Here is a 24,793-nt window from a genome sequence, read left to right as displayed (position 1 = left end):
ACAAATTAATGTATATGTGTGTGTATGTATGTATGTTTGGATATGATATTTCATCCACGAATCAACCGATTTGAATGATTTAATACACATTTGATCCCTATTTATAGGAAGATGTGCTGATTAGTTTTTGGCAAAGACATGTTTTGCTGTTTTAAAGATACGGGGAAAATTGTGCCAAAAACGGTAATTCAGTTTTTGAGAGTAAGTAGCGCCCGATTTAAATGATTCAAAAAGCGTTTTGCTTGTTTTGACGAAATGAAGAACTGATTAAATTTTTAGAAAGGCAGATATAGTGGTTTCGGAAATACAGAGAAAGAAGTAAAAAAAAGATATTTGGCTGTCAAAAAATGATATTTAGACATATGTTCATCAAATTATCAAATATTTTATACATACTTTAAAAATGAGTACTAATTTTGTTAAAAATTTTTGGGGTTCCGTACCAAAATTTTTAATTTTTAAAGTTCACTTGTACGGTTCAAACAAATATCAAAATTTTCAGAAAAAATTTTGTTCAAAATTTCAAAAAAGCTATATACTTTAAATATAAATTTTGAATTTACAATTTATTTTAAAAATGTATATAATTCATAAGCGTTATTCTAATCGTGAGGAATATATCCTCAGATAGATTCATCCGGCATGTTAATGTAAACATTCTCAAGTGTGTTTTATGCGATAAGATCGTCGCTATATAATATGAGCGACAAAATAGATTGTATATATAATTATCTATTAGAAAATATTTAAAACAATTGTTATTAATCATTGACCAATATTTATTGTTATGATTTTTTTTTCCTCGAGTATTGTTATAATTCTGGTACGGGAAGTTCAAACAATTTGCCTTAGGGCACGATGCTATGCACCACTAGTTTTTTCTTTAATTCGTTCCTAAAAATTTATAAATCAATTTATTGGCTAATGAGTACAATCCCAGCACTGAAAAAACAATGGGTAATGTCTGAAAAGTCTTGAAAATGATCAAGTAAAAACTGTATTGACAACTACGTTGCTACGTTCTAAACTACATATACATATGTGTATGGGTGTGTGTGTGTGTTTAATAATTGTTATTAAATTCAAATTATTCATATAGGTTCATATTTATATTTTGTTTCTACTGTACTCGTTTAAACTGCGATATCGATCATTTAATTATCCATGTTTCTATGCCCCTGCGTTTTGGGCTGATATGTTATGGAATGTCAGAAAGTCGACCCAACGCGGTGTAAATTTTAGGGTTCAAAAAACAAATTCGAAACGATGAACTATATAATAATTTATAAATTTGTTAAAAGATTGCTGATATTTTAAGTAAAAAAATTAAAAAAGTTTTATTGTAATTTTTTCAATATTTTATTAAAAATTTATATTTATTAAAGTTTGCAAACATAAAATAACTACTTTTAAATTTTAACACCAGCCCTATTATGACAAGATTTGGAACTAATTATCAATTGAAATCATAAATACAAAAATGTTAAACTTGTTAAAAATTAAATAAAAAGGTAATTGTTGTTGATGATAAATTATATATTTTTATCAATAGGTTGTAGTTATATTGTATGCTATAAACGTAATTAATTGTTTGAAATACTATTTGGCAAATGAAGATAAAAAACACTATATAAACATTTTAAATCGTTTGCAGCAGAAAAGTAAAGTTTGTAATAACAACTAAATGGATATTTCAATTTAATTAAATAATTAGCTAAAATTAATAATTAATTAAACGATCTCACCCAAGGTAGAATAAATAAAGTATTCCTAATATCTGGTTCATAACGAATTATTTCAGTTTCTTTACATTATTTCCTTATATAAAATTTTTTAAAAAAATATTTTAATTTGTTTCTAAAACCAAATTCTAAGTTTCGTTGCTGATTAACATGATTTTTGATAAAATTTTGAATTTGTCAATAGAACATTCAATAAACTAATTTTTGTTATCAAAGCACTAATATAAATCTAATCCAAAAAAATATTTTAAAGTTAGATCTAAATCTAATTATTACTAATAAAACAATAAATTATGTTTTTAGTTTAAATTAAAATGAGGTCTATTTAATATAGCCTATGGAAATTCTATTGTTCACTATAGAGTGAAGAGTGCAGAAACCGTAATCAAAAACTTGACACGATAAATTTATAGCATCAACTTTAACTTTGTGCTTTTTCGATATTTATTACTGCATTTTGCCGATCACTAACTCCGCTGGGAGGCTTCGTAAGGGGTGTTTTCACTATTAAAACGGGCGTCGGGAAGCAAGCTAGGGACAGCGGGTTATTGCTTTTTATATTAACTTGCTGGCCGGTGTGCGTTGGCCTGTGTTCGTGCACCGCAAATGTATATATATTAATACATTTATATATATATATATATATATATATATATATATATATATGTCTATGTATGAGAGTTTCGCTTATTTCTCGTTGCGTCGATTTAATTACTAGAAATGGACTGTGTTGGAGAGTTCGCAATAGGTGTGTATCGATTACTCCCTCTTACCTTTCTTCTGAACGTTTATTACGTGTATGCATGCTTAAGTGTTTATGAGTTTATTTCGCTGCTTTATTGCAAAAAATTGTACAGCAACGCCAAGATTTAATTAAAATTATATTAAATTGATGTTAATAAATACTCGACCCATCACGTGAAATACTAAGTTTATTATAAATGTCTGGTGTAATGACTACTTAAATATAGATGCTTCGTAGCAGCACAGTACCTTATTCGATTTCTAAAATTTTTTATTTACTCAAAATTGGATAAGAAGTATAATTTTAATTCAATTGAATATCTAATTAGTAATTTAAATTATTAATAAATTACTAAATTAAAACGCTTCACCTGCGCAATTTTGTTTACAAGTTGGTTGGCACTTAAGATACTTTTTTAAATACATCCTCTTGTGTAGAAACATTGTTTAGTGATCTCACAGTGAATATTATTAGAAACTATTCCTATAGTCAATATTTATCAATACTGTGTTTACTTATTTATACATACACACATTCACATCGTACATATTTAAAAAAAAAGTATAATTTCGGAGAGGGAATTATAGCATTCTAGATCCTCCTCCATGAAAATTACTTCATAACGCAGTTTGGTGGGGACCAGAGGCAAAAGATAAGCGAAGGTTTTAGTCGTTATTATATCTAGGCAGAATTGAGTCCGACATACCCAGACAAAAGACTTAGTCTGGGATGCATAAACGCTTTTCCTACGCTATACAAACATATATATACATAATCATCAAAATAAAATCAAAATATAGTTTAATGTGACTCAGTTAAAATCTCTTATTTAACGCCTTCCATTATAATTGAATTTGTTATATCAAGTTCAGAAATATAAAGTTTCTCTTGAGTTTCTAAATTTGAAAATTTTTGTTCTTTTTAACTTCCCGTAGAGCAATGTGTGTGTGTGCGTGTATATATGTGTGTGCGAATACAAATTTTCGTCGACCATTTCGGAAACACGGGTGAAGCGATTTGAATAATTCAAAAAACATTCGATTCGTATTGACAAGGAGACGTGCTGATTTTGGCAAAGGCAGGTCTAGCCGTTCGAAAGATATGGGGCAAAAAATGCCAAAAACGGTAACTCAGTTTTTAAGAGAACGGAGTGTCCGATTTGAATAATTCAAAAAACATTTTAGTTGTATTAACAAGATGAATAACTGAATTTTCATGAAGGCAGGTCTAGCGGTTTCGGAGATCTTGTAGAAAAAGCATTTGGCGATCAAAAATAATCATTAGAAATATGCACATCAAATTATCTGATATTTTATAGAGATTTTAGCAATAAGTATTAATTTTGTTTACATTCCTATGGGTTCTGCACCCATGTTTATCCGTTTTACGCCGATGCGGCGTTTACGCGCATCGTTATTTCATCTCTGTGCAGTTAAAGCAGTACGATTGCTTTGAAAAAAAGTTCAGAAATTTCAAAATATTTCAAAATAAATTTTTCTTCAAAAATTCTATTTTTTTTTCAAAAAAAGTAAATTTTTGTCAAAAATTTATAGTTTCTTAAAAGTCTATTATTTTCAGAGTAAATTTTCTTCAAAAATGTTAATCTTAAGGCACGATGCCATGCGTCCCACTAGTTTTTTTTATTTCAGAAGCATTTTATGACTTACACAAATGGATACCATGGCCGGTCAGAGTCTTGATTCCTAGGATGATCAATACTTTTGTTTTTGCCTTCAGTTTAAACAAATATATTTTATGTCACATATAAATAACTGTCCAATAAATTCCAATGCGATATTGTTTACTCAACAATCCAATAAATCTTATCTGAAGCAGCACACTTTCGCGGAGGGTAGTTTATTTTATGCTAGGGCCGATCTTTTCTTTATGGGATATCAACCCTTTGGGTTGGGAGATAAATCTAAACTTAACAGTCAACTTGTCGACAATATTATTTACTTGAGTTGACGGCTAAACAAATTTACAGTGCAAATAGTTTTCCTGGTATGGACGATTTATTTGAAAATATTCGGAAATGTTGAGATGTATTTAAAACGAACTCGATGATAGATCGCTTCGAGAGTTTTACGCAAATCCATCGTACGATAAATTAAATGTTATTGAACTATCGATATATTTATAAAAGCTATATTTTGAACCTATATTTGAACAGCAAAAAATGTAAATATATTCTAAACAATCCATTCGCTTTCAAGTTCAAAAATTTTGAGCATTATAATAATTGTTTCTTAAATAAATGTTAGTAAATAATATAAAACCAACATTATACTTCTAAATGAAATAAGGTCCACCAAAGAAATCCATTCACGTGCAACAATATATATTATCAAGCAAAAGGTTGCAGCTCGCATACTGGATCAAATTACTATATCCTATTACTTTTATGGGCAATTCCAAAAGCTTTGAAGATCGATATCAAAGCCATACAATAGCATATCGATTTATGAAATATGTAAGTTTGCAAAAATTGAATTTGTACTCTTTAACTTCATATGTAAGAAAAAATTCTTATATGTAAACATACTATTATTGAGTAGAACTAGTATTGAGTAGAATTGTGGTAAAGTAGCACTAAATAATCTTATCTATTCATTTAATAAAATGAATAGTCTTATTACTTATTAAAAATGTTTGTTTGTCAAAATACTAGGTTTGTAATAATAAAATACTAATTGACTATTAAATTGAGGATATTGGAATTCAGGATATACAACGTAAACATAATGCATAGGTATAAAAAGTTGTAAACATTGAGCATAGTGAAAAAAGTAAATAATTTTATTGATTACACACACAGATATATATATATATATATATATATATATATATATATATATATATAATATATATGTATATATGCGCCGGCATGTAACTTAATTTGTCTATTTTCATTCATCTTTTTTTGTGATACGTTTTTGCTCTTTACACTTATGTAACTTATCATCTAAGTTTTAACCATCTGCATAGAATAAAAGTATTAATTAATTGATTATCAGTATTAATAAGAAACCTTAGCAAAAAATTTGTGTGACGATTTTTCCAGGAAAAGTACGGGCTTTGTATATATTAATAATATATCTGAAAATCCGCCACTACAAAATAATTAAATTCTCGAAGATTTTTCCATGCGATATAAAATATTATGTGAAATAAACAAAACGATAATTAAGGGGAATAAATTAAAATTATGTAAAAAATTACATAAAAAACACGGTCGTCTCACAAATCTTATCTGAAAATATATTTATAAATAAGAACCATGTATGGCAATGAATAAATTTTGAAGATTTGATGGTTAAAGGCATCATGATATTAAATTCTGCACGTTGACCTTTGTTTAGTAGTCTGCTCTATATGAATCCTCCTTCTCTACTACACAAAAAGGTAAAATCCAGTTAATGCTACCATTAAATATAAATAGGCGCTCTTTTTAGAGAAGAAGAAATTGAGTGTCAGAGCTAATTGGCAGAATATCTACGCACCAAATTTGAAACCGAAGACAGATTGTCGGTAGTAACCAATAAAGCTACCAAACATACAACAAAATTAAACAAATATTTATAAATGGCTTTCAATCCAACGAATTCTTAATAGATTTGCTTTTATGTAGAACCTTCAGAGAAAGCATTTGCAAAATTTGAAAGCAAAGACAGAATGTTGGCAGTAGCTGATAAAGCAATATTTAAACAAGTATTTATAAATGGCTTACATTTAAAAAAATCATCAATAAATTTGCTCTTATGTAAAACCTTCAGAGAAAGCATTCGCAAAATTTGAGACCGTAGATAGTATATTGGTAGTAACTGATGAAGCGACCAAATGTACAAAAAATGTATTTAAATTTCATCATTAATTTTTAAAAATTGGGCCAGCGGTGGCGCTATCGGTTAGAGCGTGAGCTAGCAGCAACTAGTCCCAGGTTCGTGGTTCGATTCTCGCTACCGCCATAGCCCGACATCAGGCAGCTTTGATGTCAAATTTCCACTTGGGGTTATAGATCGCAATATAATTCCAAGTGGACATAGCTGCAACATCCAATCACATGTTAACTATTAGACGTAAGAGCTAATATCAAAAATATCCCACACATAAGAGAATGGTAAATCGATGGATTGCCTCTCATGAAATAAGTAGGCATAAGTCTTAACCAACAGCTTATAGAACATATAAGAGTTCTGATTGCGTTCAAACAATTACAATAAAAATAAATAAATTTCTAAACATTATTTATAAATGACTTACATTTCATTAAATCCTCATTCGATTTGCTCTTATGTAGAACCATAAGTGAAAGCATTCGCGTGTTGCTCTACCTGTGCTTTCTATATTTCATTTATCCGAACAGCAAGTATTCGTTTTTTCCCAGTTCCATACCGTGCTTTTAGTAAGTTATTTAGTACCGGTGGCATGTCGGCGTTTAAACGTTGTGGCATTATCGTTCGCACGTCCGCCCTGGGGAGTTGGAGACTGCAACACAATGCATATGCGCTTACTATAAGGAACGTGAGATTCCTCCTAAAGGAAAGTAGTTGATCTGTTGTGAAAGAAAAGCATTAGACTGTCGTCCGCGTTAAATGTACTGCAGCAAATCTGTTTTAAGAAAACCATTCACGAAAACCAAAACTATTTTTGCACTTTGCGGGAAGGCGCTATTTATTCCCTCGAGGATGAAGTAGATCCATCCAGTAAGAGATATAATCATTCATTGCTGATCTAATAATATAAACTCCAAATTTTTCGGAACCCATGATGTCTCGTTGCTTATGGACCAGGATACATAAACAAGTGCATCGATCTGAAAGATGCCCATGTATATGCAAATTTGTAGATGCACGTATAAGTGAGAAAACTTGCGATTGCCATTATTAAAACTGTTTAAATATATCAATAAACATTAAAAAGATGAGAAAATGTAAAACTATGATTGATTTAAAACTGGATAAATAAGTCATATGGATTATTATGCAAAGACTACTTAGAAATTTGAAAACATCACAGCACTGTTTTGTAATACATAAATTATTGCAATTTAATAAGAATCTTTGAATATTTTTCAATAGTTTAGAGAGATTTTTTTTTTCATTCTTGTTGTTGAGCAGCAATCTAAACTTAACAGTTCTATAAGCTGCTGTGATGATACTCTTCAATAACTTGTCTTTTTACGTTAAATGCCTTGTCTAATTTGATATATTTGTGATGATATATTGAATTTAAAATGGGTCGACTTTGAGAGGCACTCCATTGAGAAAAAAGGTATTTGAGTGTGGTGGCAAGTTTTATCAAAAGTTGGCGCACTTTATCAAGAGACTAATATGGTTAACTATTTGTTAGTTTCATAATAATATATCCCGAGTAAATAATTAAAAATCTACAAATGATATGTTTTTTGCTAGAGCATTTTCTTCACAATTAGTTCAAATGTTTGTTAAATGCACAAGCTCCAATGTGCAAAAGAAAAACAGTTGAACTGAATGTGAGCAAAATGCGTTAGCCGTTATCGTGTTATTATTAGGTCTTTATTTTTCCTTGATTTTTTTTTAATATATCAAGTATTACATAATTTTATAATCCTGAATAAATGCACCCAATTCTGATGAAACATGGCAAACCCTTGAGTATATTTTTTGAAAGAAACACCTTTCAAAGTCAACCAAAAAATTTTAAATGCATAGTTCAACAAAGTCCTAAATCATGAAGACTTGGGGCAATTGTGCCATTATTTTTGACTAGACCTTAGAAATTTTACTTACAATTACAGTTTAAATGAATAAAATTAAACACAATAACCGAAAAATGGTCAGAATTTCACCAAAGCCTTATATTATAGTTAAAAGCTCATAATTTGCAAACAACATGAGATAAATGTTTTCAGAAGTTAAATTTTTTTCATTTTTCATTTATATATATATATATATATATATATAGGAAAACAAACAATATATATATATATATATATATATATACAGGGCCGGTCCTGGGTACTCAGCGCTCGCATGCCATTTTTTTCTAGCGATAAAATTTTTTCATTTTATTTTGTCATTTTCATTATTTAAAATATCCAAAAATGCATCGTAAACTTCTCCTGAGGGCCGAATTGAATGTATTCATCTTCACTTTTTCATCGTGTATTAGATTCTTGTTTTAAAGTTAAATTTTAAACGGATTTTAAAAATATTGTCCAAAGAACAGTAAAAGATGCAAAAATTTTGAATAATATTTTGAAAACTATATTATAATATTTCATATCCGATTCTCGTTTTGGGGCCCCCTAAGGAGTGCGCCCTCATTTCTCATTCAAGGTAGAACCGGCCCTGTATAAATATATATATATATATATATATATGTATATATATGTATATATATATATATATATATATATATATATATTATGTTATTATATTAGTAAGTAAGTGGAGGGTACTTTCATAAGTACTTGGGCAATACAGGCGGAAGTGGTATTTCTGCTCTTCCACTGCATCCGTCAGCATTACCGTCCCAGCCGGCTTCCTGCGACATTGTTATACTTTAGATAACGAGTTGAGAATTGCACAACCTACAGTTTGAACTTTAACTAAGTGCTCCAAGTGACCATAGGAACATTCAAATTTGAAAAGTATCAGTAATAGTATTGTTAAAATCATAAATTTGGAACTTTATGAGCTCATTATTTCAGCTATCAAAATAGGCTCTCTTATACACATCTATTAATACCTACATTTAAGATGATAACCTAATTAAAAACACTCTAGATATAATTTTGCAAATGCAAATGTGAACTAGGTAACATCTACATTTAGCGACTGGCAAAATATGCCATTGAATTAGGTCAATAACAAGGTTGGCAGAGAATTCAGCGGCAGGTTGGTTGTTGAAGTTTTTACATTTGAATTTTTCAACTCGAAATCTATACTATCTAAAACATATATTTGTTTTGATTTTTTTTGTTTCGGATGGAAATTGTGACTTGCATCTTTCCCACCAAATGGCACCTGCACATTCGTGTCGCATCGGCTAAATGCTTGTACCCGGCATATTATGACATATATTTTAATGAAGAAATTTGAGAAGAATGTTGAAATATATAACAATAAACCCTGCAAGTTTCGTTTTTAATTAAATATTCATTTCTTTCCCAAAAAATTCCTCAAAAATCGATTTTTTGAAAACCCTAATATAGGCTCCCCGCTTAACTTGATTTTAGTAAAACTGCACCTAATAGTAAATACCTACTGGGGTAACTATTGTGAATAATTAAATTTAATTAGTTTCGATCAAAATAACTTAGAATGTAACTAATGTTCTGATTGTTATTAATAAAAAAAATTGAAATAAACTTCAAAGTGGCATTTGAGTCAAAAAGTACCGATACTCATGTATTCAAGTTATACAAGATGATGTCCAGAAAAATGATAATTCTCCAGAATCTGAATTTTGAGAACACCGTTCAAGAATTGTTTAAATACATGAAATAGTATCGCTCGCCATAGCTCGACAAATTTTAGAGCATTATCCAATACATAATCCCAAGTGATTCATTAAAAAAATTAATTTTGATTCAAACGATCAGGAGTGCAGCAATTTTAATCCCTAAGGAAGGAATAGTTTAAGAATGGAGTACATCAGTAGGATATCAAGATTCTTAGCAAATAAAGATAACTTTTTTGAAGCAGTCTGGCTGTTTGGAATATCTATTTCATAATTTTCTGTCAATAGCAACCTTGATTTAAATGACCAGGAGTGCATCAATATTAATCCCTAAGGGAGGAATAGTTTATGAAGGAAGTGCATCTGTAGGAGATCAACATTCTGAACAAATAACGATATAAATTTTTTGTGTATGTTCGTGAATGTTTTGGGGCAGTCTGCCTGTTTTGACAATCCATTTCATAATTTTCTGTCAATAACAACCTTGTACGCCCAAGATTTTTTTCCATCTTCAATGCTAAATCACATTTTTTAGAAAAATTATAAAATCGAAAATTTGAGATTTTGAATAGATACTAGAATGTTATTTTTGTAAACACTTAAAAAACATACTAAGCATTTGTGGAACCAAGCGTAGAAACGTTGCCAGTCGTTGAACAAAAAGTATAAATAATCTGATGTGAGAATTTATTTATGAAAATATTTTATCAAATGAAATTCAATGCATATGGTCAAGATTTGACCAGGGCTTTTATTTAACCTGGGACCCTTCGGGGTAGGGGGTACAATTATATGAGTATAAATACCTGTAACATATAATAATAAGGGAGTCTAGCAAATGTAATAAGAGAAGAAGGTTGTAGAGTATAGTTCAATATATTTCATAAATTAAATAGTGGTTTTATTCACATTTTCTTATGGTGATGAAATATTTATAATTTACAGTCCACTCAATATCAAATTAATCAAAGTGATCCTCACCATAATTGCTCCATTTCGAGCCGAATTTTAGATCAAAATTGGTCACATTAAGCCAAATTTTAGATCATAAATTGTCGATCTGATCCGAATATAAAAACTACAAAGTGAAATAATATACTGTGATTTGTGATTTTGATCTGGTGCTACATTGAGTCGTGTAGTGGTTTGTTGTAAGTCATCACGGATTTGAGACAATCGGTCCGTTCGAGAACCCGACTGGAGCAAATTGCTAGCCAATATAGCATTTCAATACAACTCTTCAAGATCTCAAAGGACGACTGCTGCGTATTGTTTAGAACTATTAACAATACTGCGTACGCATAGCTGGTTCCTGCAGGAAGTTTTATTCAACCATTGGAAGCAGATTTATCTTGGCCACTAGTTGTCGGATGCTGCAAATGGACACTCCTCCAGAGAAATATCAGCTAAGTCGATTTATTTGCTAAATTTCTATTGTTTCTTATTGTTTCTGTTTTACCAGAATAATATTTTATGGATTTTGTTTCATTTGTCGAGCATACAACATTAATGTCTTGACCGAAATAGTCTTATCATAGGGATATTGTTAATAATTCAATAGTATTAGTGAATATTTTTATTATTCTTTACCTTGATTGTCAAGTGCTTTGTTGGAATAATTGTTGAAAATGTTGTAATTGAAAATTTTGAGATACTAGTCTGAATATTAGATGTCATTTAATTGCCATATAATACATAATTTAGTAAAATCAATTGTAACAGTTAACGCGTCCCATAACTTTTCGGTAAAATTATTTTCATAAGTTATTATAATTATTACTTTTAATATTTTTCGAGTTTTCGTGATATTTAATCAAAATGGCAGAATTAAAAAAGTTATTATCTAAACGCCAAAATATTAAAATTAAATTTGAAAAAACCTTGAGTAGGGATCTTCAAGGAGAGCCTACAAATTTATTAAACGTTTTAAAAACGCGGCATGAAAAAGATTATTTTAATTTTGAAAATATACAAGATTTAATTAATGAATTATCTGATGAGCACACTTCAGAAGCGCAAGTGATCGATGATTTATATATAGAGGTAATCTTTAAATTAGAACGTATGTTAAGCACAATTTCAGAGCCCGTTAATAAGAAAAATGTAGATAGCGAACCGCAAATAAAGTTGCCCGACATTTCGATACCAAAATTTGACGGATCGTACAGGAATTGGGTAGGGTTTAAAGAATTATTTTATGCAACTATTCACAATAATAATAGTTTGTCTAACGTACAGAAATTTTATTATTTAAAAGGACATTTGATCGGAGAAGCCGCAGAAGCAATTAATAATTTGCAGTTGAGTGACAGTAATTACCAGATAGCGTTAGATTTATTGTGCGCGAAATTTGAGAATGTTTGCCTAATTACTTATTCCTATTTACAAGCATTAACAGATTTACCTTCACTGTCTAAATTAAATTCATCAAACATAAAATCTTTTTCTAATAACGCTCAGCAAATTATTAATTCGCTTAAGGCTATTAACACTAATGTTGATAATTGGGATCAGTTGTTAGCCTTTTTATTATTGAATAAATTTGACGTAAATACTAGGGTTAAATTTAATAGTTGCAGATGCCAAAAACAGTTACCGACGGTGTTGGAAATTTTCACGTTTTTAGACCAACAAAGAACGGCATTGGAAATATCACAAGGAATAAATTTAAATACCTTAAATAAATACAACTCTACAGAGAGGAAATCCTTATTGTCCCAATCAAATAATGTTGACAATGCATGCGTTTTATGCAATAATAATCATTATTTAGTAAATTGCTCCAAATTTCTTTCTATGGCATTATCTGATCGAGAGAATTTTATTAGCGGCAACGGATTATGTTCTAATTGTTTGCAAAGGGGACATTTACGACATAAATGCTTTAAAAGGTATAGATGTGGGATATGTTCTCAGAAACATCATAGTTTGCTCCATAAAGATAAGCAAATAAATATTAATCGGCCAGGTATAGACGAACCCGACAATGCTAGCAATACGTCTAATACGGTTATGAATACAAATCTCACGACGGGGGGTGCGCTTTTACCTACAGTAAATTTGTTTGCGAAAGGTAATAATGGAAGCCGTGTTAAAATTCGAGCAATATTGGATTCAGGTTCGGAAATTAATATAATATCAAAATCGCTATTTAAGAAGTTGGGCGTGAAATCTCAATCAACGAGCCTTAAACTGCACGGTGTTGATGGGATTTCAACGCAATCAAATAATTTTATAAACTTAGAAATATTGAATGAAGATAACACATTTGTAAAAAAAATAAATGCATTTGTGCTCGAGAAAATATCGAGTCCACTACCTGCGCAGCAAATTCAAATTTCTAAATTAAATCTGCCAATTGGATTAATTCTTTCGGATCCAAACTTCGATATACCTCGCGAAATAGATATGCTGATAGGTGTTGATACGTTTTTCGAAATTCTCGGTAACGAAAGAATTATTCTAGGTCCCGCTAAGCCTATTTTACAAAACACGGTATTCGGTTGGACACTAACGGGTAGATATGAGTCAAGTATAATCAATAGCAAGGCAAATAATAATCATATATCCGTCACAGAATCTCTCACTAAACATGGTAAAGTTACACGCGTTGAAAAGTTACATAAATTATCGACACACAAAGAAACGTGTGAACCATTCTTTTCAAAAAAACTTTCGCGAAACAAGAATTGGCGGTGCAGAAGCCCCGATAAAAAATTAAAATATTTTGAATCCTGTAATTATGGAACTGTTTGTGCACCATTTCTTGCACATACACGTATAAACATTTAACTTTTGACAAGGATCTTAACTTCCGTTTGGCGGCAGATGCATTGCGCAATTGGGCTATGCCAATTTAGTTTTAAAGAAGTAAGTAGTAGTCTCAGTAGAGTAATTACATTGTACATAATATTTATTAATGATTGCAACATTGTTCGCGACATGAGACAAACGGATAGAAGTCGGAATATTAAATTCGGTTTTACTAGCTTTTATACAACAAACCGATCACTCGCGTTTATGAGGATGTTACAAGTCGATTCAATCTATCACGTGGTCTATTTTTTATTATAAGACGCGTTAACTGATGTATTGCGTAATAATTAACTGACTTGTTAACAGTGATGTCACTAAGAATAATAATACATTTTCAATTTTGATTTACGTCTGCATTTAATTATAATTAAGAGCCGACAGTTACAATGTCGCCATCTACGGAATCAAAAATATGTCTTGATTGATTTTACAGATGATATTAATATTGTTAACTAATGTATCATGTAATGGTTATACAACTGATGTATTTACTGATATTCCTATGCATATATGTTTGGATAATTTAAGTAAAATATTACCTTTTTATAATTCAGAGTTAATGTTAATCGTATTCTTTGATATACTTACACATGTATGTTTAGATGATCTGACTAAAATGTATTATTTGTAATTTTTATTGTTCAATTTTAATGTTAATTTTACTTTTGATATATGTTCTACTAATTACTAATTAAGAAATATATAATAAAATGATAAATAATAAGTTACAGGGTAAAAGATATTAGATAATAAGAATTCATATTTTTGTAATATTTAATCAATTGTTCAGCATTAATTATAATGCAGGGCCGGCAGTATGGTCAAGATTTGACCAGGGCTTTTATTTAACCTGGGACCCTTCGGGGTAGGGGGTACAATTATATGAGTATAAATACCTGTAACATATAATAATAAGGGAGTCTAGCAAATGTAATAAGAGAAGAAGGTTGTAGAGTATAGTTCAATATATTTCATAAATTAAATAGTGGTTTTATTCACATTTTCTTATGGTGATGAAATATTTATAATTTACAGTCCACTCAATATCAAATTAATCAAAGTGATCCTCACCAGCATATTTTAGCAACATTTCTGCGGATTTTAACCAAGTTTATTTACATCGTAATGAGCAATAAAATCCTAAAATTCTCAATCATCTTCAGCAAAATGACATGTGTTACTGTTAGGATTTTGCTTTACAAGCCAGTAATAAATCTAATTAGAAGCAGTCGGTTTCTAATGTGGCGTTCTATATGTGTTCGGCATCGGCCAAGTCGCCCACACCGGGAGTACCTGTAACTTTAAACCTTGTTATAAACGTCCATCACTGTCTTGTTTAATGCGAACACACGAGCGCTTTATTACATGGGTATTAGTGGCAACTCAAATACACAAAATAATGTGCATGTGCACATAACGCTTTGGAGTGACTAACAACATACATACAAACACACACATACATATACATAAATATGTATACACACATATATAACTATACACATATACATATGAGTCGTGCGTTAATTAACTAAGGTCTTAGAAGACTTTGTACTGTGGTTGAAGGCGAAGTATTAATCTAATGTTAGATGCAATATAATCCGTGCTCAGAACATAGACGAAACTCTTACTAACGAAAGCATCACAAGTAAACCCACCGTACCGAATACATGGCTGTTTCTTAGTCCGAGATTTCGTGTCCACAAATTCAAAATATTTGTATTAAATGTTATAGATAAACTTTAATATCTTGTACCTCTAAGAGCGCCTTATCTATCCGACCAACTAGTACTAGCCCAACTTATTGAACTTTTCACTAACTTATTGAACTTCTGATTAAGCATTGTTACTACAATGTTACATTAAACGGAGAATCTAAGTAAACAATATATAATTTAACATACATGGGAAATCTCTCATACTATTCTTTCCCGATTCAAGTTGGAGAGTCAAAAAAGCTCGCGGATCTGCCCTGGAGCCGAAAATCCACTAATTAAATCTAATATATAGTAACATTTTCTCTTATTTGGAAACGGTTGAGTTAATTGATAAGAAAATATAGCGAATAGTTTACAAAACTACCAAAAAAAAGTTTTGCGGGGCTAAATAATTAAATTAACCAAAATCTCAAATTTGAAATTTTTTGCATTGATACCTGAATTCAACATTTATTTAAAACTTTTGTTTGCGGATAGAATCTCAGTGAAATATTTCCTTAAAACTTTTTTAAGGCAATTTACTGGAAACGATTCTGAAAAATACACAACCTCAGTGAAATATTTTAATTAGCGATATTATGATCTATCACTTTTTCTCATTTTATAAAACAAATAGCTATATATTTGATTTCAGTTAAAAGTAATGAGTCTATAGTATCTATAAACTTATTATTTTTATGTATTTATTTTCACACAAAGACATATTCCCAGGTTGCTTATTTGAATCTAGTAGAAAGACGTAAAAAATTAAGATATAATTTAAATTTCAAAAAATTTGGCGATATTTTTAAACAGAAAAATCTTGAAATTGCTGATTTTTTCAAAATGTAGAATCTAATTGTTATGTATTTATTTTAACACAAAGCCTTATTTTCAGGTTGCTTATTCGAATCTAGTAGAAAAACGTAAAAAATTAAGGTATAATTCAAATTTCGAATAATTTGGTGATATTTTTAAGCAAAAAAATCTTGAAATTGCTAATTTTTTAAAAATGTAGAATCTAATTGTTAAAACTTTTTTAAAGCAAAAGCTTTGCTGGAAAATATTCTGAAGAATACACAATATCAGTGAAATATTTTAATAACTGATATTTTTGTTTTAACTATCACTTTTTTTTCATTTTATAGAATAAATAATTGATTTCAGTTAAAAGTGATGAGTATTTCTAAACGCATAATCTAATTTTTATGTATTTATTTTAACACAAAGCCATATTTTCAGGTTGCTTATTTAAATCTAGTAGAAAAACGTAACAAATTAAGGTATAATTCAAATTTCGAATAATTTGGCGATATTTTTAAGCAAAAAATATCTTTAAATTGCTGATTTTTTAATAAGGAAGAATTTCCTCAAAAAAAATTATGGAGATTTTAAAGAAAGTTACTAAATTCTTAAATTTTAAACTTATTTCACGATTTTCAAACTATTTTAGAAATCTTTTCACCTATTTTCAATGTCTATTATCTAGTAACGAATGCAATTAATTTTATAAAATTTTCATAGCTTTAAAAAATATAATAAAAAATTACTGAATTGTGTACAAATACTTTCAAACCTTGAGATTAATTTTCTTATCAACAAGTATGAAATATTCACACTCGCGTGTCCAATTATTATTAACACTCGAAACGCGATCTTCAAAAATATATAATAATCCTGTGAGAACGTCTGAATTTTTACCTGTAATCCTTGACGTTGATTTATTTCAGAAAAATATGATGCAAAGAAAAGAATCCTTATAAGAAATACGAATGGGTTTACTGAGCTGATTATAAGCAGGAAGGGATGTAGTCCATAACAAAATCAGATATTGTAAAATTAATTATGAACTATATTTTAACATTTTATTAAATTTATTATTAATAAATTTTTATTAGTTAATTTCATGAAGATTTTTCTGTTTAGAATTTGTTAAGCACACTAATTATTTGACATTGTAATCAGTTTTTTTTTGTTATTTTAGGTAAATTTAATTGTTTGATTATAATCAATTATTTCATTTCTATAACTAAGATCGATTTTAAAAGTAATTTATATCTATGAATTAAAAGGTCGACCGATGACTTAAATATTTTATGAGCATTTCTAGCTTCTCATAAACTTTTAGTATAACATTTTATCGAAATGTTCCATGTTAACTATAATAATCCAACCAATGTCGAATAATTAGTGTGCTTAACAAATTCTAATGATCATTTTTGACTGCCAAAAAGCACTTTTTCACTCTTTTAACTGAATTTCCAAAACCGTTAGACCTGCATACCCAAAAATTTAATCAGTTAATGTTTTTTGAATTATTCAAATCGTACGCTCCGTTCTCTCAAAATCTGAATTACTAAGTTTTTGGTACTTTTTGCCCTGAATCTTCAAAACGGCTGGATCTGCCTTTGCCAAAAACTAATCAGAACGTCTCCTTATCAATAGGAATTGATCGTTTTTTGAATAATTTAAAGCGGTTAAAGCGTATTCCAGAAATCGTCAACTAAAATCCAAACACACACACACACATCCACATACATTTTTTAAGGTATGCAAAAGTGTTCAGAAACCTTTAAAACGTGAGGATATATAAAAATTTTCATTTTCTATTTTTTTCGATTACTATAACTTACCCTGCGGGAAGCTAAAAAGTGCGAAAACGGTAATCTTGTTAATAATAATTGTTATGTTTGGTGCTCAAACCTAAAACTTTAAGTGTTTTATATTATGTTTTATAATTTATTGCATCCATAATGTGAGAAAATATGTATTGAAATCCTCCTCGATCCGTACCCGAATGCACCCGTGCCCTATGGTGTTAGAAAGCCAATACGACGCTTATGCGCTTATGTCTGTATATCATCTGATGGAGATTAAGCCAATTATAATTGGCAAGTCGTTGTGCAAATGTGTATGTGTGTCAGAGATCTCTTCGTTAAAATCACAAAATCCGCTTGTAAAACAACGAACGTTTGTATCTGCACTCGTATAGCCCGACAGCTGGCCAAGATTTCATTTCAGGCATGATCTCTGGTGCCTTGTGGTAGTTTTTAACGTGATATAGAGCTCAATAGAAGAGGACACGTGTGATTAATTCATTTATTTAATTACGCGATTAATTAACTATCCTTAATAAACATAAATGAGAAAAGTGTTTGCATTTATGCAATAATTTTTCAATGACTGAAAATAATTCAATTGGCCAACAAGAATTGAGATTTGCTAATACTCCAATCATTATAGTAAGTTCACCTCGGAATTCGAGATACCCAGCTGTAAGTCTGTGAATACTTGTATATTGACATTCAAAAGTTGTCTCAAAACCTTCATATGGTAGGGTGTTCATATGGTAGGGTTACAAGTATTTACCACTGGGTATATCGAATTCCGAGATTGTAACCTAATTTAAATGACTGGACTATAAACAATTTTTGAATATTTCAAAGTTACAAAAGAAAATATGTTTTCTATGTTTATTTAGTTAAAATATTTTGTTTTTTTTTAGTAAAATTATTTAGAGAAAACAGCACACATTTTTACAAACCCTCCAAAAAATTATTAACTGATGGAATCTATGTTCCAACTGAGGTATTTGAAATGAATTTAGAATTACTTAACTGTATTTTAACCCTATCCACTCGCTAAATCCGAGATTTATATGAATGGCGGCGGCATCCGAGTGGAAAGGGTTAAATTTCTAATTAAAATATTTGACATTCACAATTTCCAAAAATTCAAAATCCCTATACATTTTTTTTGAGAAAACAACATTTTGAATCTGTAACTGTAATTGTGTGAAAATTGTTCAGTCTATCACCAATAGTACAAGTAAATGTTAACAGAAATAAAAATATTTGTGGCATATTTTAAAATGTTCAAAAAAATTCACTAGTTTATTTTCGCAAATAGCTGGTTAGACTTCAAATAACTAAAATTGAATTTCCTAAAGATCTTTGAAACGAGTTTTGAATGTCCAAAATCAGTTTAAGTTTTTTTTTTAAATCGTAGACCAATTTTTATATTTAACAGCACTATAAAGAAACTTTGATTGCCTTGCAAAACTAATAACATGAGTTATTTATGAAACTCTTGAAGCTATTTATGAGAAGACAAAACTCACACTAACACTTGAGTTCTAATGCTAATGATATATAAAATATATTTTGGAGTAGATGAATAATTGATACTCATTGAATAATTGATTCAGATTAAACATAAACAACTGAAGTAATTAAAAACTACAAATTTGATGAATACATACGTTTCGTTTATCTTTGAGGCCAGCATGGAATAAACAAATCAACTTGTCTCATTAAGTACTACTCAATCTACAATCAACTAATCCAAACGGATTTTTTAAATATCACTATGTATAATTACGAAACCTTGTTTTCAAAACCGAAAAAATTAATGTGGACAAAATTTTTATTATATTTAATTTGCAGCCAGCATATGTGGCTTTAAATAATATCTACATTTAGGAAAACAATAAAAAGCACAACATCTTTTACATCGGCGTTCTTCTAAAATTTATGACGCAATCACTCTTATTGTACCATGTTCACATGAGAACATCTGAAAAGGTGAGAGCTGACGAAAAGTATGCAACAATTTGACAAATATTAGACAAATTTGTTTCATATTAAGATTTAGATTACCAAGTTTAGATTTTTCAGTAAATTAAAATAATATATTATCAATAAGCATTAAACTTATGCGACATGTTTTCTGAATACATATAGATACATTATACTCTTTGCAAAAATCACAAAATGTATTAAGTTACACATTATAAGAAAAATTTTACATTTTGAAATTTGAAAATGTAAAAAGAATGTACAAATAAAAATTATAATTATGTACAGACTCTAACAAAATAGGGAATGTACGTTATGCAAGTGGTTAAAAGTCTCAGACTTTCAACCACAAGGTGGCAATTTCTAATTTCGCATTATAAACTTACAGAGATTGAAAACATAATATGAGTAGATAAAAAATAAAGCAAAAAATTTGTTTCCAAGTGAAAATAAGTCATGAACATAACTGCACAAAAAAGTAAGTGAAAAATTAATAGGGTAGCATATGAAAATAAAAACTTGTATTCATTATTTATATGAATAAAATATTGTGACAAATAAATATGTAAAGAAAACCAATAAAAATACTTTCTCACAGTAACTAACAGGATATTAAAAATAACAATATTGTAAGTTGCTAAATGTTTTAAAGCGATCTATAGAAAATAAAATGATTTATCAACAGACTCTGATCGCAGAAATCATGTTTGTTTATATCCTAGAGTTAGATAATCATTTTTTAATACGCAGGATATTAATACAAAAGATATTAATTACGATACAAATCTCAATATGCATGCAAAGATTTCATCAAATGGTAAATGTGAAAAGTTACACGATTCTACCTAGAAGTGAATAAAAATTCATGCTATAATTAGCGAAAAGCAACATGGAAGTTGATTTGATTTTATTAGTACTGCAATAAGGTAAAAAAAAAATCATCAACTTTTAGATAGATATACTTATCTAACTATAGACTTAAGCGCTGTCACATCAATTACTTTTTGACGTGAATATCTTGAGCCCTTAGATTTAAATATTTTTCCCGCATATGCCTTAAAATGTACACCAACTTTAGTACTATTACCGAACATACACTTAGTTGAATATTTACATATATATGCATGTAAAAAAGACATCGCTCTCGGAGTCGTAAAAACCGCCGAATTGGAGTTACTTTAGAAACATCACAATGTTTTCAGTCATAACAATAACGTCAAATCTTCCCACTTTCATCTTCATGTATTATTTAATTGTATGGAGATCTGTTGCAGGGAACGCCTCAGAAACATAAGGGAAAACACATTTTGCTGAGTGCTATTCCATTTGTATGTGCCGCTTGGATACATTGGGATATTTTATTCCAATGTATGGGATAAACACGGAATGGGACTCTCCATACTTTTCATGATTACTTTATCTATATCTAAGTAAGTGCTAAATTGTATAGAATATTTAAATCGTAATTAAAATTACTTATATAATATTTAAATTCAATCTATGATGCAAGGCACTTTTAGATATTAGTACATGATACGTCGCATTATCAGTATCTCATTATCAGTCTCATTATACTTTTCGACAATTTTTTTTTAATAAACTAGCACTAAAAATCGAATTGTGCTTGAACTAAAAATTCTTGCTGAAAATAACTAAAAAATATTCTAAATCATTGTAAATATATAGAAATATTCAGTCCCATAATTTTTAGTGAATGTAAATTTGTTTTTTATTGAGATATTATTAAAAAAAATTGTTTTCAGTCATTGAAAGTTTCTGAAGAAGGGAAAATACCATATCCCCAGAACGTAGGAAATATGAATAAATAAAAAATTTGATAATTTTGCGAAAAACAAAGAAGACTTTTAATTTAGGAAAATAAAATAATAATAGTTATAAAAAAACTTATACCTAAAACTATTCTAATAGATAATAAACTTATGCTTTTTTATAATTAATAATAGTCCTATAATATTTCAGGATGTTTTGAGGAAAGTCGTGCACTCGATCGCTATGCAAAGTTTCGTCAAAAATCGTAAAAACAAAAATGTTAACAATTAATTATGAAGAAAAAAACACGACTCCCAACTCATATCTTTGGAAAGTTTTTTAATAACAGTTGAAAATTTGGCAAAAACGTTGACGAATATTTTGCTCGTAAGCGCTAATGATAGAGAAACGGCCGATCGTCGTTATTGAGTTTAAAAACGATTTTTAAAGTTTTGAATAAAAGTACATATTTTTTCATTTTTCATTTCAAAAGATTCAGAATGACAGGAAAATTTTCAAAAAATAATATAAATAATAAAGTAAGCAAAACCTATTTCCTAATAAAATTAATCTTCTCCTTGAGGAAGTTAATAATAGAATAAGAAATTTAAAAAATAGTGTTGTGGAAAAAAATTATTCTTTAAACATAAAAATAATATTTGTGCATTTAAATAAAAAAAAACATTTAAAACATTACAAGAGCATAAAAGAGTTGCAAGAAATAAAAATGTCACTAAAGCCTTATACTGGTCATAACTAAGACAAAAAATCTGAAGAGTATATTGTTATAATAGAGACAATTTTTATTATTCATTTTTTATTATTTATTATCGTTTTTTATACATGCATGACTTTAATTCTATTATTGGTACCTTTGATTTGTTAGGAACTGAAACCTTTTTGAAATCCATAAAATAGAACATATCATGGGATAAGTTCTTACTCAATAATTTGTACCCATACTTTGTAACCAACTTTATAAAATTATTTACATCAGTAAATCGACTAGACACTTCAGCAATTTTCACTGTACCTCTGAAAAATAAAATAGTAATGAAATAAGCGATCACCATAATTTTTACAATATATACATAAGTAAGTTTATACATACCCAATCTTTAAAACTCTTGAAGCTTCCAACAAATAATCTTTAATATTTACACCCATTAAAGACAGACAGAAGACAACTACATCTACTGAACTAGACTTCAATGGGACATTTGCCATATCGCAAGCTATCACATTCTCATTCAATGCTACTAAATCAAAAGATTTAACCGTTTGAGGAACAGATGATGCTAATTTTGCCTCGCCACAACCAAAATCAGCAATAACGTATGAAGAAGGCCTGTAAATAATAATTATTTATTAATTGATAAGTTTCAATTACGTTAATTAAGTACATTCAAACAAGATTGTTGAAATTTGAAATATTTACATTTGGTTAACTTCATTGATTATTTTATCAAGTGGATTTAGTGGCCATTTCAAAACTTGATGCCTAAATCCTTCATGGTAAGCCTCGAAAGCACTAGGGTCTTTTTGAAACATTTTTTGTGTATCATTTCCTTTTGATGTATACATTTGTTCATTAAGATATCGAAATCGTGATCCTAAAAATATTAATACATTTTTATATTTTTGCAATAAACATATATATATATATATATATATATATATATATATATATATATATAGTTCTCCAAATTTACCTTTAAGTTTCTCCCAAAGTTTTTCACGAAACGACATTTGCTGATCCTCTTTAGCAGGAGAGTCTGTTTGATGCAATATTTTTTTCAGCTTTCTTAAAGTTCGTTCATCTTTCTGGTCTTTAACTTTATCATTACTTTTGACACCCGTTTTAGTATTTTCTAACCTTTTAAGTTTTTTCATTTGACGTCTTCTGCGTTTTGATGAAGATAAATTGTTCGTGTTTATTATAAACGAGTCTTCGGCCATGTCTAACCGAGTTTTAGGTGTTTTATCTTTAGAAGTATTTGCATTTGCTGGTGTGTATTTGCTTTTAATTCTTTCTAATAATTTGCACTTTACACTTGGTTCTGTTGATAAACCACTTTCTTGTATGACATCATTATCCCATTTGGCAGGAGAAAAAAGTGAATTAGGTTTAGTTTTCTTCATTGTTATGTCGTATTATAAAATATATAGCATTATTGGATTACACAGTCACTTTGCAATTATTATATATCACCTAAAAATATTTATATTAAATGTAATTTAAGATTTTTCATATTATATTGAACTATGTGCAAATTTATGCAAAAATTTAGACTAGATTCAAACTATAATTACCTAGAGTATTTAATTTTGTTGGTGCACTCACAATTATGGAATAAATGGCTAAATAATTTTACAAACAGAACATAAATAACAAATATTGACGTTTGAATAACCTCTTAATTATTGACCACGTGCGGCTACAATCAATCTGTCAAACTGTCATATTTCTGTTTACTTTTGTAAGGAGTCCAAGATCTAAACCTAATTTTTTTTTTTAAATGCATTTTAATATATTTATTCTATATTTATTTATATAAAATTAGAATATCTGCATTATATAATGTTTTGTCAATAATTATCAGATTTCTGAATTTTTATTATGACAATCTGTCAAAAACATTTCTCCCACTAGTGTTGGTACAAAACAATCGATAAATGTCAAAAATGACACCTGTCACCCTTTCTCCTTTCGATTTGACATCTTTGAATTGACGGTTATTTAGGGTGCGTTCGACTTGGACGCTTACGCGCTGTGAGCGCTCACGCTTATAAGCACGAATTTTTAGCGTTCGACTTGGCCGATAAGCGCTCAGAATCGATAACTAAATTCCGTTCGTTTTGGAAACTGTGAGCGTCAATAAGCATCAAAATGGCGGCAACTGGCGGTAACGGTAATTGTGTAAATTTTATTACTTTCTGGATCTTTTAGCGGGATTATAAACAATTTAACAATAAATAAATAAATGAAATTTGGTTTGCTTA

At 29.2% G+C, this 24,793-nt stretch overlaps 1 protein-coding gene across 1 annotated transcript; it reads right to left on the bottom strand.

Annotated features, from left to right (window-relative positions):
• Window positions 1–22,617: 22,617 nt before the first annotated feature.
• On the bottom strand, window positions 22,618–23,932 carry LOC113373715 (ribosomal RNA-processing protein 8-like). The gene is made up of 4 exons (XM_026613992.1): window positions 23,503–23,932; window positions 23,229–23,403; window positions 22,902–23,138; window positions 22,618–22,825 (listed from the first exon to the last, which is right to left on the bottom strand). The coding sequence occupies exons 1-4, from the start codon at window positions 23,930–23,932 to the stop codon at window positions 22,618–22,620; spliced, it is 1,050 nt and encodes a 349-aa protein (XP_026469777.1).
• Between the last annotated feature and the right edge of the window lie 861 nt (window positions 23,933–24,793).

This window comes from Ctenocephalides felis, unplaced genomic scaffold (assembly GCF_003426905.1).
Source record: "Ctenocephalides felis isolate EL2017-DRISC unplaced genomic scaffold, ASM342690v1 CF-g0.4_SCAFFOLD_01604, whole genome shotgun sequence".
Classification (NCBI taxonomy): domain Eukaryota; kingdom Metazoa; phylum Arthropoda; class Insecta; order Siphonaptera; family Pulicidae; genus Ctenocephalides; species Ctenocephalides felis.
This window is presented reverse-complemented; position numbering and strand designations above follow the sequence as displayed.